The sequence below is a fragment of the Oncorhynchus keta genome, chromosome 35 (assembly GCF_023373465.1).
Source record: "Oncorhynchus keta strain PuntledgeMale-10-30-2019 chromosome 35, Oket_V2, whole genome shotgun sequence".
NCBI classification, from domain to species: Eukaryota; Metazoa; Chordata; class Actinopteri; order Salmoniformes; family Salmonidae; genus Oncorhynchus; species Oncorhynchus keta.
Window position 1 is genome coordinate 39,637,763 of NC_068455.1, and position 18,313 is coordinate 39,656,075.

General features: G+C 44.7%; 1 protein-coding gene across 2 annotated transcripts in view; it reads right to left on the bottom strand.

The window, feature by feature from the left end:
• The window catches only part of kif26ba (kinesin family member 26Ba), a 179,250-nt gene that overhangs the window by 57,512 nt on the left and 103,425 nt on the right, over positions 1-18,313 (bottom strand). For both annotated transcript variants that reach the window (XM_052496991.1, XM_052496990.1), the window contains exon 5: positions 5,136-5,322. In XM_052496991.1, the coding sequence (XP_052352951.1) occupies positions 5,136-5,322 (187 nt within the window). The remainder of the gene's footprint in view (positions 1-5,135; positions 5,323-18,313) is intronic.

Consider the following 18,313-nt stretch of genomic DNA (forward strand, 5'->3'; position numbering starts at 1 on the left):
AGCTCTTCTGTCTCTCTCTACCTCTCGCTCTATTGTCCATTCCCTCTCTACCTCTCTCTAGACCCTCCATTCTTTATCTTCACCTCTCCCCCTTCTCTCTCTCCCGCTCCTCCTCCATCTCTCCCTATCCCCCTTCTCTCTCTCTCCCTCTCCTCCTCCATCTCTCTCTATCCCCCTTCTCTCTCTCCCTCTCCTCCTCCATCTCTCTCTATCCCCCCTTCTCTCTCTCCCGCTCCTCCATCTCTCTCTATCCCCCCTTCTCTCTCTCCCTCTCCTCCTCCATCATCTCTCTCCCCCTCTCTCTCTCTCCCTCTCCTCCTCCATCTCTCTATCCCCCCTTCTCTCTCTCCCTCTCCTTATCCCCCCTTCTCTCTCTCCCTCTCCTCCTCCATCTCTTTCTACCCCCCTCTCTCTCCCTCTCCTCCTCCATCATCTCTCTCCCCCTTCTCTCTCTCCCTCTCCTCCTCCATCTCTCTATCCCCCTTCTCTCTCTCCCTCTCCTCCTCCATCATCTCTCTACCCCCCTTCTCTCTCTCCCTCTCCTCCTCCATCTCTATCCCCCTTCTCTCTCTCCCTCTCCTTATCCCCCTTCTCTCTCCCTCTCCTCCTCCATCTCATCTTTCTCCCTCTCCTCCTCCAATCTCTCTCTATCCCACTTCTCTCTCTCCCTCTCCTCCTCCATCTCCCTCTCCCTCCATCTCTCTCTATCCCCCCTTCTCTCCCTCTCCTCCTCCATCTCTCTCTATCCCCCTGATGCGATGCCAATCAAAGCTCTTGGCTCTCAGCTCCCCGTCATGATGTCACACTGTGTGATACAAACAACCCAGTCTGCCTGTCAGGTCCCGAGTCTACACTGCACCAGGCTGGTCCATCTGTCCATAAAGGCATCAGAAGTCGAACAACGAGTAACTCACAGCAGAACCGATGGCCTAGCAGGTAGCAGAGGTCCCATTCCAACAGCTGATGTATTCCTACTGTAAGAAGGCCTCGTTTACCTTCAAAACCTGAAGAACATGTATGAAGGTCGGCTGGTAAATATTGGCTTTATGTCTCATTACTTTAAACCCTGACCAGTATGTGTCAGTGGAGGCTGCTGAGGGGAGGACGGCTCATAAATAAATGGCCGGAACGGAGCAAAGGGAATGACATCAAACACCTGGAAACCATCTGTTTGATGTATTTAATACCATTCCACTGGTGCCGCTCCAGTCATTACCACTAGCCCGTTCTCCCCAATTAAGGTGCCACCAACCTCCTGTGGTATGTGTACGGCCTTAGGACACAGGCAACATAACATTTTATGCTGCAGCATTTAATGAATAAGTAACCGTGTGACTGAGCCGGGAATGAATCGATAGCAATGTTTCTGACGTTGTCATCGTGTTGCCGATAAATATTTAATCACCATGTCATTTGACGAGGCAGGAAAACACAAACTCTCCGCAGTCGCTTTTAGAGTATCAGTTCAAAGAGGCTCGACTGAATAATTCACAGGGTTGTTATTTTCTCTCTCTCTCTCTCTCTCTCTCTCTCTCTCTCTCTCTCTCTCTCTCTCTCTCTCTCTCTCTCTCTCTCTCTCTCTCTCTCTCTCTCTCTCTCTCTCTCTCTCTCTCTCTCTCTCATAACTGGGGCTGTGATAAGAGAGCAATCTGATTAAGGAAGAGTACCAGTGGGACTGTGGGTGTGTGAGCATGTGTTTCACAGGTATCCCACTGCTGGCCGCTGATTGTAACCATGGAGACCGGTTAAGCCAATATCAAACTAATGTGAGCTTTTAAATGACAGAAAAGAATCCCATGAGACCAGTTTTGCCAACAATCCAAGGAAAGTAGCTGTCGGCTGCTCCATTTGTCGCTAGAAGTTGCTAGATGACGTCATGGCTGTCCATCAGTCTCTCAAGCAATGAGAAGTTCTCCAAATCAAAACGAAATAGAATGTTTGAAGGAGAACAAAAGGAACCCATTTTAATAAAAAATCACTTCAGCTTCTGAGAGGCTACAGCAGCAGCAGAGAGAGGACTGAGAGGCTACAGCAGGGAGAGGACTGAGAGGCTACAGCAGCTACAGCAGAGAGAGGACTGAGAGCTACAGCAGAGAGAGGACTGAGAGGCTACAGCAGAGAGAGGACTGAGAGGCTACAGCAGAGAGAGGACTGAGAGGCTACAGCAGAGAGAGGGACTGAGAGGCTACAGCAGAGAGAGGCAGGCTACAGCAGAGAGAGGTCTGAGAGGCTGAGAGGACTGAGAGGCTACAGCAGAGAGAGGACTGAGAGGCTACAGCAGAGACTGGAGAGGACTGAGAGGCTACAGCAGAGAGAGGACTGAGAGGACTGAGAGGCTACAGCAGAGAGAGGACTGAGAGGCTACAGCAGCAGAGAGAGGACTGAGAGGCTACAGCAGAGAGAGGACAGCTACAGCAGGAGAGGACTGAGAGAGAGGACTGAGAGGCTACAGCAGAGAGAGGACTGAGAGGCTACAGCAGAGAGAGGACTGAGAGGCTACAGCAGAGAGAGGACTGAGAGGCTACAGCAGAGAGAGGACTGAGAGGCTACAGCAGAGAGAGGACTGAGAGACTACAGCAGAGAGAGGTCTGAGAGGCTACAGCAGAGAGAGGTCTGAGAGGCTACAGCAGAGAGAGGACTGAGAGGCTACAGCAGAGAGAGAGGACTGAGGACTGAGGCTACAGCAGAGAGAGGACTGAGAGGCTACAGCAGAGAGGAGGAGGCTACAGCAGAGAGAGGTCTGAGAGGCTACAGCAGAGAGAGGACTGAGAGGCTACAGCAGAGAGAGGACTGAGAGGCTACAGCAGAGAGAGGACTGAGAGGCTACAGCAGAGAGAGGACTGAGAGGCTACAGCAGAGAGAGGTCTGAGAGGCTACAGCAGAGAGAGGACTGAGAGGCTACAGCAGAGAGAGGACTGAGAGGCTACAGCAGAGAGAGGACTGAGAGGCTACAGCAGAGAGAGGTCTGAGAGGCTACAGCAGAGAGAGGACTGAGAGGCTACAGCAGGGAGAGGACTGAGAGGCTACAGCAGAGAGAGGACTGAGAGGCTACAGCAGAGAGAGGACTGAGAGGCTACAGCAGAGAGAGGACTGAGAGGCTACAGCAGAGACTGAGAGGCTACAGCAGAGAGAGGACTGAGAGGCTACAGCAGAGAGAGGACTGAGAGGCTACAGCAGAGAGAGGACTGAGAGGCTACAGCAGAGAGAGGACTGAGAGGCTACAGCAGAGAGAGGACTGAGAGGCTACAGTAGAGAGAGGACTGAGAGGCTACAGCAGAGAGAGGCGGGGAGAGAGGCTTTGGAAGGGGCGCAAGACCGTAGAACAGAGTAGCACAGCTGAGCTCAGATGAACGGACACACACACAAACAGGGAAGTTGCTAAATCATCCAATAGTCGCTGGGGAAAAGCCTTAAAAAGTAGCTACATTTGTCACTGTACTCTTTTACCAATAAGTCACTGGAGGGGTCTGAAAACTACATCTAAACTAAATCTAGCGACAAAGTTGCTAATTTGGCAACACAGCTTAGAGACTGCCCTTACTAACACACATGTATACACACACACACACACACACACACACACACACACACACACACACACACACACACACACACACACACACACACACACACACACACACACACACACACACACACACACACACACACACACACACACACACACACAGAGGGGAGTGTGAGAGGAATGAGTATGACAGCACACACACAAAAGCTCTGACAGTCTTAATGCAGAATCAGGCATCCAAACCCTCTTTCTCTCTCTCCCTCTCCATCTCTCTTAAATATCTGTCTCTCTTTCCTCCCTCCTTCAATCTGCCTTGTTGTTCTCCTGGCTCGTGTCCACCCCTCTATCTCACAATTAAGCCTTTCGTAGGCCTGCCAATACCACCACTATTAATATTTTACCCACAACAAGGTAGCAAAGTGGCTATTGAATTCCCATACTCTGCACACACACACACACACACACACACACACACACACACACACACACACACACACACACACACACACACACACACACACACACACACACACACACACACACACACACACACACACACACACACACACACACACACACACACACACACACAGCCTGTGAGGTGTTGTTTTTGGCCTGATCTGAGACAGCTATTAATAATGGCTTAGGCATCTTAGTGTCATTGCTCTCAAGGCTGCCGCTCGTTCCAGAGCGTGTCTGTGTGTGTGTCTGTCTGTGTGTGTGTGTCTGTCTATGTGTGTCTGTCTGTGTGTGTGTGTCTGTCTGTGTGTGTGTGTTTCTGTTTGTGAGCTTCTGTGTGGCTGTGTGGTTAACACTTTGCTGGGTGATTGAAGTGACTGTGGAAGCCCCACAAAGGAGTGAAGGAGAAGATGGACGGATTGGAGATAAACCTAATCGATGGACAAGGAGGACGAGGAGGAATCAATCGTATATTATGTTAAGACGATGAAATGTCATTCATTTGTTTTGTCCACAAAATAACCTCTCTTAAATCAAGCTGGTATCAACACATTTTAGCGTGAGGTTCTGCAAAATGATCTCCCAATGGTGTGCAATATTTTAGACAACATTTTCCACAGTGACAGATGGACCTCTCCATTTCTCCATTTCTTCATTCTTTCACATCGGTCTCTTCAGCGAGTACAGGTAGAGCTGCTAGCAGCCTGAGGTTCACAAACCAGCACTTTATCTTTCCTTCAAGGGACTTCCTTTTAAGTATGCCTAGAGATAAGAACACACATCATTTAATTTCCTTTACTGATATAAAATATCTCCCCCCCGCAATCTGGAGGTGAATGGAAGCATCCCTGCTGGTCTGATTCGATTAAGGTGAGCCGGAATGTACCAAAACCCAAGCGGAGGAGGGGGGCAGCAAATCCGACGGCACACATCGCGGTAGGGTCTAATATCTTGCCTGCTCTCACAGGTTACAGGCAGCAGGGAAATGTGTGCGTCTGTGTATGTTTGTCTGTATGTGTGTGGTAGGAAAAAGGCCACGGCAGCAGGAGTGAAGGTGACATTTTGTTTATCTGGAAATGTCACCCTTTCTATTCCTCAGGATACCGTACTGTACGTGTGTGTGAGTGCATGTGCGCTCATAAAGTCCTACCTTGCCCAGTCCGGGGGTGTCTTTGATCTTGCTGGCAGCCCGTAACAGGCAAGGTGGGGCGGGGGGAGGGCCGGTCTGCAGGGTCCCACTGAAGTTGGTGGGGAACAGAGGGGGGTCACACACCACTGGGGGGGGCGCTGGGCGCTGCTTCTTCTTCTTCGATGACAGGTTCAACTTCTGAGCAGCTCTACAGAAGGAGAAAGAGGGGTGGGGTTCAATTCCAATGTTAACCAATCATCCAACACATCTCGTTACAGTGTTCATCTACTGCTGATTGAAGCGAGTTGGGAGATTAACGAGAGAGAGGGCAACAGACCCACAGAGAGTAAGAGATGGAGAAAGAGAGAGGAGAAGGAAGAGGGAAATACCCCCCCCCGACCTAAGGGCACACAGAGTGATCATGATGTGTAAGGCCTTGTGAGAAATGTGTTCCCACTTAAAAATCCAGCTGTAGAGAGTGGTTAAGTGGACGCCTTCGATGGAAGAAAATAAAAAACACAGTGAAGATAGTTGTTCCATGCCACCATGACGACGCTTCCTCCCCAACACCACCACAATTGCGGTAGCTCCGTGTGCCCTGTCCTAATTGCTCGTTCATGTTGCTAATTGGGCCTGGATTACGCGCCCAGCTCACCACATCAATAACGAACACACGCACACACACTTAAGCAGCGACATCTGTAACTGGGAGGGGAACACCATTTCACTGTCTTCTCTTTCCACTCGCTCTTTTCTCTTCCCTGTCTCTCCTCTCCTCTCTCCTTTTAGTCTAAATTACACTATGGTGGCTAGGAAATGTGACGACATTGCTGAAGTTGTCAAATAATTTTTGTAGGAAACAACTTCGTCATCCTGATGACGTCGTCAAATGTACTTCAGACAGATAATAATGTTGTCATTACTCCCAAACGTTGGTCAAAAATACCTAGCAACGCTAACGTTAGCTAGCTAAAATCCGGTGCTCTCCTCCTCTCAATCGTAGCTAGCTAGCTGATGTTATACTACACCGAATGTTAATCTGACGACATCACAATAACCACGTTTCCTTCCACAGTTTTTAATGCGAGTAAAGAGATGCCATATAAAATCCTGACAGCTGTGATGGAATCGGGACGTTTTCATAAATGCCAACAGATCAATTGTTCGTTCGACGTGGTGGGATCTTTTGGTGTCTATAAAATGAATTATGTGAGAAATTGCGGTGGAAGAGGATCATCATATCAAAGTAAACTTAGAGTCACGCGATGACATCAGACCGTAGGTGTGTGGTCCTCTAACTACGATTCGGGAAACCACGCAGTTTATAAAATATGAAATAAGATGAAACCACGCAGTTTATAAAAGATGAAACCATGCAGTTTATAAAAGATGAAATAAGATGAAACCATGCAATTTATTAGAGATGAAATAAGATGAAACCATGCAGTTTATTAGAGATGAAATAAGATGAAACCATGCAATTTATTAGAGATGAAATAAGATGAAACCATGCAATTTATTAGAGATGAAATAAGATGAAACCATGTAGTTTATTAGAGATGAAATAAGATGAAACCATGCAGTTTATAAAAGATGAAATAAGATGAAACCATGCAGTTTATTAGAGATGAAATAAGATGACACCATGCAGTTTATAAAAGATGAAATAAGATGAAACCATGCAGTTTATTAGAGATGAAATAAGATGAAACCATGCAGTTTATTAGAGATGAAATAAGATGAAACCATGCAGTTTATTAGAGATGAAATAAGTTGAAACCATGCAGTTTATAAAAGATGAAATAAGATGAAACCATGCAGTTTATTAGAGATGAAATAAGATGAAACCATGCAGTTTATTAGAGATGAAATAAGATGAAACCATGCAGTTTATAAAAGATGAAATAAGATGAAACCATGCAGTTTATTAGAGATGAAATAAGATGAAACCATGCAGTTTATTAGAGATGAAATAAGATGAAACCATGCAGTTTATTAGAGATGAAATAAGATGAAACCATGCAGTTTATTAGAGATGAAATAAGATGAAACCATGCAGTTTATTAGAGATGAAATAAGATGAAACCATGCAGTTTATTAGAGATGAAATAAGATGAAACCATGCAGTTTATTAGAGATGAAATAAGATGAAACCATGCAGTTTATTAGAGATGAAATAAGATGAAACCATGCAGTTTATTAGAGATGAAATAAGATGAAACCATGCAGTTTATTAGAGATGAAATAAGATGAAACCATGCAGTTTATTAGAGATGAAATAAGATGAAACCATGCAGTTTATTAGAGATGAAATAAGATGAAACCATGCAGTTTATTAGAGATGAAATAAGATGAAACCATGCAGTTTATTAGAGATGAAATAAGATGAAACCATGCAGTTTATTAGAGATGAAATAAGATGAAACCATGCAGTTTATTAGAGATGAAATAAGATGAAACCATGCAGTTTATTAGAGATGAAATAAGATGAAACCATGCAGTTTATTAGAGATGAAATAAGATGAAACCATGCAGTTTATTAGAGATGAAATAAGATGAAACCATGCAGTTTATTAGAGATGAAATAAGATGAAACCATGCAGTTTATTAGAGATGAAATAAGATGAAACCATGTAGTTTATTAGAGATGAAATAAACCACACACAGTGGGGCTGTTACAAACTGAATTCCTATCATGGAGGACTGGCTTGAATTCTGAGGATGACCACAATTTTATTTTCACCATGAGCAAAAGCTATTGATTTTCTACCCAACGTTGCAAAGAAAATGTTGTGATCCATTTAATTAACAGAAGAGACCAGCAACATGGATAAAAGGGTGTGGTGGCAGTAGCAGGAACAACGGCATCTCGTGGGCAAAACGTGGTGCTTTCAAACAAATGTACAGTGCATTCAGGGAGTATTCAGATCCCTTGACTTTTTCCACATTTTGTTACGTTACAGTCTTATTCTAAAATTGATTAAATAGTTTGTTCACCTCATCAATCTACACATAATACCCATAATTACAAAGCAAAAACAGGATTTTAGAAATGTTTTCAAATTTATACGGAAATACCACATTTACCTAAGTATTCAGACCATTTCCTCAGTACTTTGTTGAAGCGATTGTGCGTGTGTGTTCCCGTGTGCATATGCGTGCACAGGGGTCGCGAGCATTGAACCACTCCTTTTTGGGGGTCGCGGGTCAAAAAGTTTGAGAACCACTGCTCTATGGGACCTGATGTCACTTCCTTCACCATTAACACACATAGGACAGGGACAAATACAGACACGGATACCGACACGGCCACAAACATGGATATGATTGCAGTTACCAATGGTTACCGACATGATTATGATCACGGTTATGAACAGTTGCCAGTTACCAATGGTTACAGAGAAAAAAATATTTTTCATGGCAGCCTGTCTTATCCACTCAATCTATCAATATCCCCCAAGGTGCTCTTTTCAACTCCACCTTCCTTTATAAATCCCTCCCTACAACTCTCTCTGTTCTATTTCTCAGATGGCTCCCTCTCTCCCTCTACCTCTTCATCTCCAACTGATTGTGTTCTTTCTTTCTCTTTTGGGTGTGTGTTTTTACCCATCAGGCCTAGGGGTTAAATAAATACAGTATTAACCCACTTTGAATGTTATATATTGTTGGGCGGGATCTCTAAGCGATGTTATATACACTTTTCATGTGTATCTGAGCTCTTGCCGCACTCGCAGGTAGAAATACAGCCGGGAGGACGTAGTATTGTGATAAAGTCGCTCTCACTACACTGGAAGGTAACAGGAAGATGAGTTTTAGATCACAAAACCGTGTCACAAGTTTACATACACCACAGCCAACTACATTTAAACTCAGTTTTTCACAATTCCTTACATTTAATCATCGTAAACATTCCTTGTCATAGGTCAGTTAGGATCACCACTTTATTTTAAGAATGTGAACTGTTAGAATAATACTAGAGAGAATGAGCTTTTATTTCTTTCATCACATTCCCAGTGGGTCAGAAGTTTACATACACTCAATTAGTATTTGGTAGCATTGCCTTTAAATTGTTCAACTTGGGTCCAACATTTCGGGTAGCCTTCCACAAGCTTCCCACAATAAGTTTGGTTAATTTTAGCCCATTCCTTCTGACAGAGCTGGTGTAACTGAGTCAGGTTTGTAGGCCTACTTGCTCACACATGCTTTTTCAGTTCTGCCCACACATTTTCCTTAGGTTTGAGGTCAGGGCTTTGTGATGGCCACTCCAATACCACGACTCTGTTGTCCTTAAGCCATTTTGCCACAACTTTGGAAGTATGCTTGGGGTCATTCTCCATTTGGAAGACCCATTTGCAACCAAGCTTTAACTTCCTGACAGATGTCTTGAGATGTTGCTTCAATTTATCCACATAATTTTCCTGCCTCATGATGCCATCAATTTTGTGAAGTGCACCAGTCCCTCCTGCAGCAAAGTACCCCCACAACACGGTGCTGTCACCCCTGTGCTTCACGGTTGGGATGGTGTTCTTCGGCTTGCAAGGCTCCCCCGTTACCCTCCAAACATAACGATGGTCATTATGGCCAAACAGTTCTATTTTTGTTTCATCAGTCCAGAGGATATTTCTCCAAAAAGTACGATCTTTGTCCCCATGTGCAGTTGCAAACCGTAGTCTGGCTTTTTTAATCTTGGTTTTGGAGCAGTGACTTCTTCCTTGCTGAGCGACCTTTCAGGTTATGTCGATATAGTACTCGTTTTACTGTGGATATAGATACTTTTGTACCTGTTTCCTCCAGCATCTTCACAAGTTCCTTTGCTGTTGTTCTGGGATTGATTTCCACTTTTTGCACCAAAGTGCATTAATCTCTAGGAGACAGAACTCGTCTCCTTCCTGAGCAGTATGACGGCTGCATGGTCCCATGGTGTTTATACTTGCGTATTATTGTTTGTACAGATGAACTTGGAACCTTCAGGTGTTTGGAAATTGCTCCCAAGGATGAACCAGACTTGTGGAGGTCTACAATTTTTTATCTAAGGTCTTGGCTCAATTCTTTTGATTTCCCCATGATGTCAGGCAAAGAGGCACTGAGTTTGAAATTAGGCCTTGAAATACATCCACAGGTACACCTCAAATTGACTCAAATGATGTCAATTAGCCTATCAGAAGCTTCTAAAGCCATGAGATCATTTTCTGGAATTTCCAAGCTGTTTAAAGGCACAGTCAACTTCTAACCCACTGGAATTGTGATACAGTGAATTATAAGTGAAATAGTCTGTGTGTAAACAATTGTTGGAAAAATTACTCATGTCATGCACAAAGTAGATGTCCTAACCGACTTGCCAAAACTATAGTTTGTTAACAAGAAATTTGTGGAGTGGTTGAAAAACTAGTTTTAATGACTCCAACCTCAGTGTATGTAAACTTCCGACTTCAACTGTACATGTCAGATTTCAATACTGGCCGATATCATAACGAGTTTCTCTTCTTTTGAATGAAACATTGGTCATATTTTTGCCATATTCCTAAATCAATCAATCTGTAATTGAATATATTTCTCCTATTTTTCTGCCTCTTCAGTCCAGGGTGTTTTGCATGGTGCAAACATCAGACTCCACTCTGCAAGGCACACAATCTTCAGGTTGAACATGTTGAGATTGTAGACTCCTATATTGACAGTGCAGTTTGTTTAGGCAATTTTACAGCTTACAGCTAATTTTATAGCTACTTCGCATGCTGATGTTGACTTTGGTATTAGCAAGCAAGCCCATAGAGAGAGCTTTGCATTGTGGGTTATATCGGCGACTTGAGCTGCAACAGATTTCCACGATTTCCATTTATTTTCTAACAACAATTTGAATTGAAGTGTGTTTCCGTCTCTTCTTTCATTCACATGGAAGTAGTCCATTTCAATGTTGCAGACAATTTATGTTTGAGGCTTTACTGAGCCGGACAAACTTCTCTTTTTGACGAGAGCTCAAGCACTTCCCCAGTGTTTCCTCAGATCTAGTATGAAGACATTTGCGCAGTCTTGCACAGACTTTTCCCCCCTGGCACATTTTCTGGCTGGTGCTCGCATTGCCTTCATTATTGTTTTCCTTCCAAATATTAACTTTGGACATGTGTGTCTTCCTATCAAAGTAAATGCCTTAGTTTCTGTATATCATGTTGTTGTTTCTACCGTATGTATGTATTTATGTTTGTATGGAGCATAATGTATTTACAGTTTTATTCACTCAAGTACTGGTGACAAATCATGCATTCCGATTCTTGCATAGATTGTAATGGACACATGTGATGTGTGTAAAATACTCTTTGGAAGGTTGTACTGATTATGATAAGCTAATGCTAAGCTATTTGCCAGCTATGTTTGGTGTCATGTTTGTTGACATTATACAATACATTCTGGGTGTCACGCAAACGTCTGCCAGACCAACGATGTTATAACAAAATGAGGTGAAGGGATGGTTCACTCCTCTTTCGAGTAAACTTCTGGAAGTGAATGAAGGGAAGTGAATGATGGAAGACAACACCCCGGTCAACATGCACACTGCGAACAGACAAAACTCATCTTGTCTCCTCTTGTTATCGTTGTTGGACGTTAAAACACTAACATGGCGGCGCGCACTATAATGGGTTAGGGTCGGTGGCAGGGAAGTCAGGCGCAGGAAAACGAACTTGGTATAAACGGAGTCGTTTAATAAGTGCTCATACACCTCCAAAAACCAAAATATACAAAAAAATAACATAAGTGGGTACAAAACCCGTCGCACACCGACACATCACTTGCACAAACATACAATAAAACAATCTCAGACAAAACATGAGGGTTAAATACACAACATGTCATTGATGGGATTGGAACCAGGTGTGAAGGAAGACAAGACAAAACCAATGGAAAATGAAAAATGGATCAGCGATGGCGAGAAGGCAGGTGACATCCGACCGCTGAACACCGCCCGAACAAGGAGAGGGACCGACTTCTGAAGAAGTCGTGACACGCACAAACTACCCATCGTCTGATAATTTTTTTAGAAAGGGTTTTACTCAATTATGTCGATCAATGTTGAGCTCACCCATGATGTGATGAATTGTAAATAATAATTGCTATTAGCTAATTCATATTATGGTTTCTGTCAGCTGAGAGTTAGCTAAATATGACCTCTTGTGTTATGTCAATCTTTCCTCAGTTAACACTAGCCTACATGTTCTGGTTTGGAATGAGTGGTTTTGGGTGGATTATTTCATTAAGGCTTACTCAATCACCACCAATCACATAGCCTGAGTCTGAGAGTGTACACACACACACACACACACACACACACACACACACACACACACACACACACACACACACACACACACACACACACACACACACACACACACACACACACACACACACACACACACACACACACACACACACAAACTCACACACAAACTCAAAGATACCGACAGTCTGCTGTGTTAGTGTGACTTCAGAGAGATGCCTGTATGATGATGAAGAGGAGACGAAGACAACGACACTTCTCGAAGTAGACGAGACAATTAGACTGCTCTGTCTCTCACCCCCCTCTGTCTCGCTCTTTCCCTCCATCTCTCCTCTCTCTCACAGTGCCTCGAGTGTGCTACCGACACAGTCATTTCAGAGAGCAGGGTAGAAAGTCCAACAGCACTGAAGTGACAGAGCTGTCATAGACGGTCTTTTATAATGCGAGTCTCTTTGCAAGTTTATTTTCACACGTGTGTGTAGGTATGTGTAAGAGTGTGTGAATGTTGTCTCAGTTATTATAATGAAGGTATGATGTTATTTTATCTGCAAGGGAGGAGAGGACGATATGTGTGCGTAGGTAGGTGTGTGTGCGTGTGCCTGTGTGTGAAAGAGCAGGTTACTACAAGTGGTCATCAAACCGCACCACGAGAGGCGGGTGCTGGAATGTTTAGTCTGTTTCAGGGTTCATTCAGGACAGTTGCCACGGTAATTAAAAATATACTTTTTGGGGGGGAGCAAGTCTGTGTGTGTGTTAGTCCCTGAAGAGTTGACAGAGATCCGGGGAAGTTGTGTGAAGTGCAAAGTGAGATAATTATGGTGACACTCATTAATGAGTGAGAGACTTCTTCTTCTCTCACTCCCTCCTTCCTTTCCCATCCCTCCCTTCCTCTCACTGACCAAACCTCCTTAATGATCTGGCAGTGTCTGACAGCCTGAAAAGTTTTCTGAAAGTGCACACACACACAAACGCACATACACACGCACACAAACAAACGCACACACACCTCTCTGTCACATTACTCTGTGTGCACTGAAGCTAATTGCATCTTTGCTGTCCTATATACACTACCATTCAAAAGTTTGGGGTCACTTATAAATGTCCTTGTTTTCAAAAAGAAAAGCACATTTTTTGACCATTAAAATAACATCAAATTGATCAGAAATACAGTGTAGACATTGCTAATGTTGTAAGTTCCTCTTGCTGCTCCATAGGCAAGTACCAATGGTCTTGTAGTGGATGCAAGCTTCGACAGGAAGCCAGTGGAGTGTGTGGATGAGCAGACATGGGGGAACTTGGGAAGGTTGAACACCAGGCAGCCTGCAGCGTTAAGTTGCAGGGGTTTGATGGCACAAGCGGGGAGCCCAGCCAACACCCAGTAGTAGTCCAGACGGGAGATGACAAGTGTCTGGATTAGGACCTGCAATGCTTCCTGTGTGAGGTAGGGTGGTACTCTACAGATGTTGTAGAGCATGAACCTGCAGGAGCCAGTTACTGTTTTGATGCCTGCAGAAAACAACATGGTGTTGTCCAGGGTCACGCCAAGGTTCTTTGCACACCATGATGGAGAGGCCTTGGAGTGAAGGAAGAGCAGCTCTGTCTTGTCAAGGTTGAGCTTGAGGTGGTGGGCCCACCTCCAAGCTGAGATATCTGCCAGGCATGCAGAGATGACTGTCGCCCCCTGGGTGTTAGACAGGGGAAAGGAGAGAAATAGTTGAGTGTCCTCTGTATAACAGTTATAGGAGAGACCATGTGAGGATATGACGGAGCCTAGTGACTTGGTGTATAGAGAGAAGAAGAGAGGGTCTCGGGGACATCGAAGCAAGCAAGTGAGAGTACGTGATGCAGACACAGATCCTCTCCACGTCACCTGGTAGGAGCGGCCTGCCAGAAAGGATGCAATCCAAGAGTATGCGGAGCCTGAGACGCCCAGCCCTGAGAGGATGGAGAGGAGGATCTGATGGTTAACGGTGTCCAAGGCAAACGATAGATCTAGGAGGATGAGAACAGAGGAGAGAGAGTCAGCTTTGGCAGAGTGGAGAGCCTCTGTGACACAGAGAAGAGCAGTCTCGGTTGAGTGACCCATCTTGAAGCCTGACAGGTTAGGGTCAAGAAGATCGTTCTGAGAGAGATCTCGGTCTGAGACCGTATGTGTTTTGGAAAGAAAAGAAAGAAGGGATAACAGTCTATAATCTTTGACGTCAGAGTGGAGCGACTCTGGACATTTTGAAGTCAGTGATAAGGGATGAGTTGATGACGGAAGTGAGGAATGGAAGGAGGTCTCCAGCGATGGTCTGAGGAATGGAGGAAGGGATTTGTCAAGCGGGCAGGTTGTCGGGAGGCCAGATGTCACGAGTAGCAGGATTTAATCTGGAGAGGGAGGAGAGAAAGAGGTCAAGGCGTAGGTAGGGTAGTTCAGTGTGAGTGTGTGAGAGTTAACGAGGAGTGTGAGAGTTAACGAGGAGCAGATGTCGTCCACCTTCTTTTCAAAGTGGTTGACAAAGTCGTCCGCAGAGAGGAAGGAGCGAGGGGGTGGAGAATTCATGATGGAATAGGTAGAAATAGGTAGAAAAGAGTTCCCTAAGGGTTGGAGGCAGAAGCTTCAAATTTTGAGAGATAGAAAGTGGCTTTAGCAGTGGATACAGAGGAAGAGAAGGTAGAGAGGAGGGTGTGAAAGGAGGATAGGTCTTCCAGAAGTTTAGTTTTCCTAAATTTTCACTCAGCTGCCAGCAGCCCTGTTCTGTAAGCTCACAATGAGTCACTCAGCCATGGAGCGAGAGGGAGGAAAGGGGACCGTGTGAGTTATAGGAGGTGGAAAGGGAGGAGAGTAGGGTTCGAAGAGGCAGAATCAGGGGACAGGAGGGAGAAAGATTTAGCAGAAGGGAGAGATTATAGGATGAGTGTAGTGGGAGACAAACCTTGCCTCGCAAAGCCGCCTGAAACCTAGCCTTGCAAAGCCACCTGATCCCGCAAGCTTACATTAACCCCCCAGAGTCAATATCTGTGCCCCCACGGTAATATAATCAGCTTAATAAAAACATCCCCATCAAAATCCGTCTGTTTAAACTAGAGATATCTGTATGGGCTGCGTCTCAATCCACCGCATCCACCAATGGCGGCCTTCTGCATCTGCGGTGGAAGGTAGTCGAGCTGCAGTGGTGTTTGTCAGACATTGAGACATTCCCAACATCGGTCTTCTCAAGGGTTGCTGGCCAATGTTGACTCCAATGCTTCCCACAGTTGGGTCAAGTTGGCTGTATGTCCATTGGGTGGTGGACCATTCTTGATACACACAGGGAACTGTTGAGAGTTAAAAGCCCGGCAGCGTTGCAGTTCTTGGCACAAACCGGTGCGCCTGGCACCTACCACTAGACCCCGTTCAATGTTCAAATGTTTTGTCTTGCCCATGCACCCTCTGAACACACAATCCATGTCTCAATTGTCTCAAGGCTTAAAAATCCTTCTTTAACTTGTTCAACTTGTAGAATTAACAAGTGACATCAATGAAGGATTATAGTTTTCAGAAGACTAAAATACAGCAACATTTTTTGACATAGAAGCACTGGATTTTCGTTAACAATAAACAAATAAGAAATAATATTCCACCCATGAGGCCAAAGAGCTGCTTTTGGTCTTTGACTGCAGGAAAGGGTGTTTTGTATACTCAGTGTCTATGGAAGTAGTTTAGCGCCAAAAAGGGGGTTAAAGAGGGGTACGTTTAAAAAGAAAATGACACTGATTTCACTTGTATCTCTCGGACAAGGGACAGACACTTTAAAACAAACTTCCTTTTGATACATTTTTGGACAATCTGTTTTTCAATGAATCTGTTATTCGATGCATTTCAATGGGCGAAATTCAACAATGTTTCATCAAATAACTGTTGTATATATTCCTTTATACCTAAAGGGGTCCTAAAACTCTAAATCAAATAGCTAAATGATCCTTGGTATGACCATCTTAAAACAATTCCACATTTTAGTTCAGTAGAAATGTCGGATTCTGAAGTGAGACTGTGAGAGCTTGTTGATATAAACTGAATGAGGTAGTGTTATCTACCGTTAGCCCACACAGTATAACCCCTGGCACTGTTAACAGATGCTGCTGCATTATTCACAACCTTTCGCAGGTGTGTGTGTGTGTGTGTGTGTGTGTGTGTGTGTGTGTGTGTGTGTGTGTGTGTGTGTGTGTGTGTGTGTGTGTGTGTGTGTGTGTGTGTGAGTCTGTGTGTGTGTGTGTGTGTGTGTGTGTGTGTGTGTGTGTGTGTGTGTGTGTGTGTGTGTGTGTGTGTGTGTGTGTGTGTGTGTGTGTGTGTGTGTGTGTGTGTGTGTGTGTGTGTCTGTGTGTGTGTGTGTGTGTGTGTGTGTGTGTGTGTGTGAGTCTGTGTGTGTGTGTGTGTGTGTGTGTGTGTGTGTGTGTGTGTGTGTGTGTGTGTGTGTGTGTGTGTGTGTGTGTGTGTGTGTGTGTGTGTGTGTGAGTCTGTGTGTGTGTGTGTGTGTGTGTGTGTCTGTGTGTGTGTGTGTGTGTGTGTGTGTGTGTGTGTGTGTGTGTGTGTGTGTGTGTGTGTGTGTGTGTGTGTGTGTATGTGTGCATGTGTGCGCACACCTGTGTCTCTCCCTCTCTCTCTTGGTGCTATGTGATAACGTGAACAAAACAACAGTAACATCAATTCTTAGAACAACAAAAAGCTCAAGCTCAGCACAGCATTCTACCTCTGCCTTTACGGAAGCTAAAAGAGAATGCTGTTCGGTGCATAATACTGACCTAATACTGACCTAAAGCCCAATTCAGATACAACAGCCGAGATATGCAGTTTTAGAACAAAGTTTGCTTGATCTGAACGGTCTAGTATTAGAATGTCTCATATTGGTTGCTGGATTTTCCAAGATTCAACATGTAAAATCTTAGCTAAAGACTTGCGACGAGACGGATGCCATTTGCAAATCGGAGAAAAGTGTGCTGATGGTTTGTGTTTAGTCCAGCAGCTAGCTAGCTAGGTATTTTGCTGCAGTTAGCTAGCTTAACTTGCTGATATTAAGTCCTTAAGTGTTCACTCTTCCTGATGCATGCATTTCATGATACTCGTTTGATACACCACCTTGCTACAATGAGTGGCAACTTTATATCAAAGTTGTATTACGTCATTGTAAAGAGGCTCCATTGCCATGGAAACGGTCTCAACTGCCCGTCTCCTCTTCTTAATCTGAATGCCCCGTCTTTAGTCAGCTGTGACAACACAAAATTTGAAAACCGGCTAGTTTTGTCTCGTCTCTCCTTATGTCTGCCGCCTATTGTATCTGAACCGGGCTTTAGTCCTTGTCTCCTTCCCTCTTTCCCTCTGCTCTCTCTTTCATTGAAATCCCCCCCCCCCCCTTCTCTCTCTTTACCCTCCCCTCTTGTCTCTTTTTTAAAATCTTCCAGTAGTTTCATGTCCTCCAGGGGATGTATGTTCAGAAAGTTTCCGATCAGCCTGACTCCTGTCCCAGCCTCGCTACAGCCTCGCTACAGCCTCTGTCCCCCTGACCCCTATCACCCCATGGAGCCCCGTCAAAAAGGGTGTCAGGGCTCCTTTGAATAAAACACTCTTCCCATCCCTCCACACCTTCTCTCATCCCTCACTAGCAGCTAGTACCTTCCTTCAGTAATATCTGAAGACTGTCTCTCGAAGAGTAGTGACTAAAACTGCTCCTGGACTCCCAGACAGCCTCCTCTCCTCTCATCTCTGCGGTTGTAGCTAGCATTACCTCCTTGTGCTTTATACCTCTCTTCTCCTCTCTCTTTCCATTGCTCATCATTCTCTAAGGGCTGAACCTCCATACACAGGTAAGATATGTGGTCAACTCACAGGAGACTACATTAGTCTCCACAAAATCTCTCTCTCTCTCAGGTACATTTTGACTCTGTGGGTTGATGTGGAGAAACAGTAGCT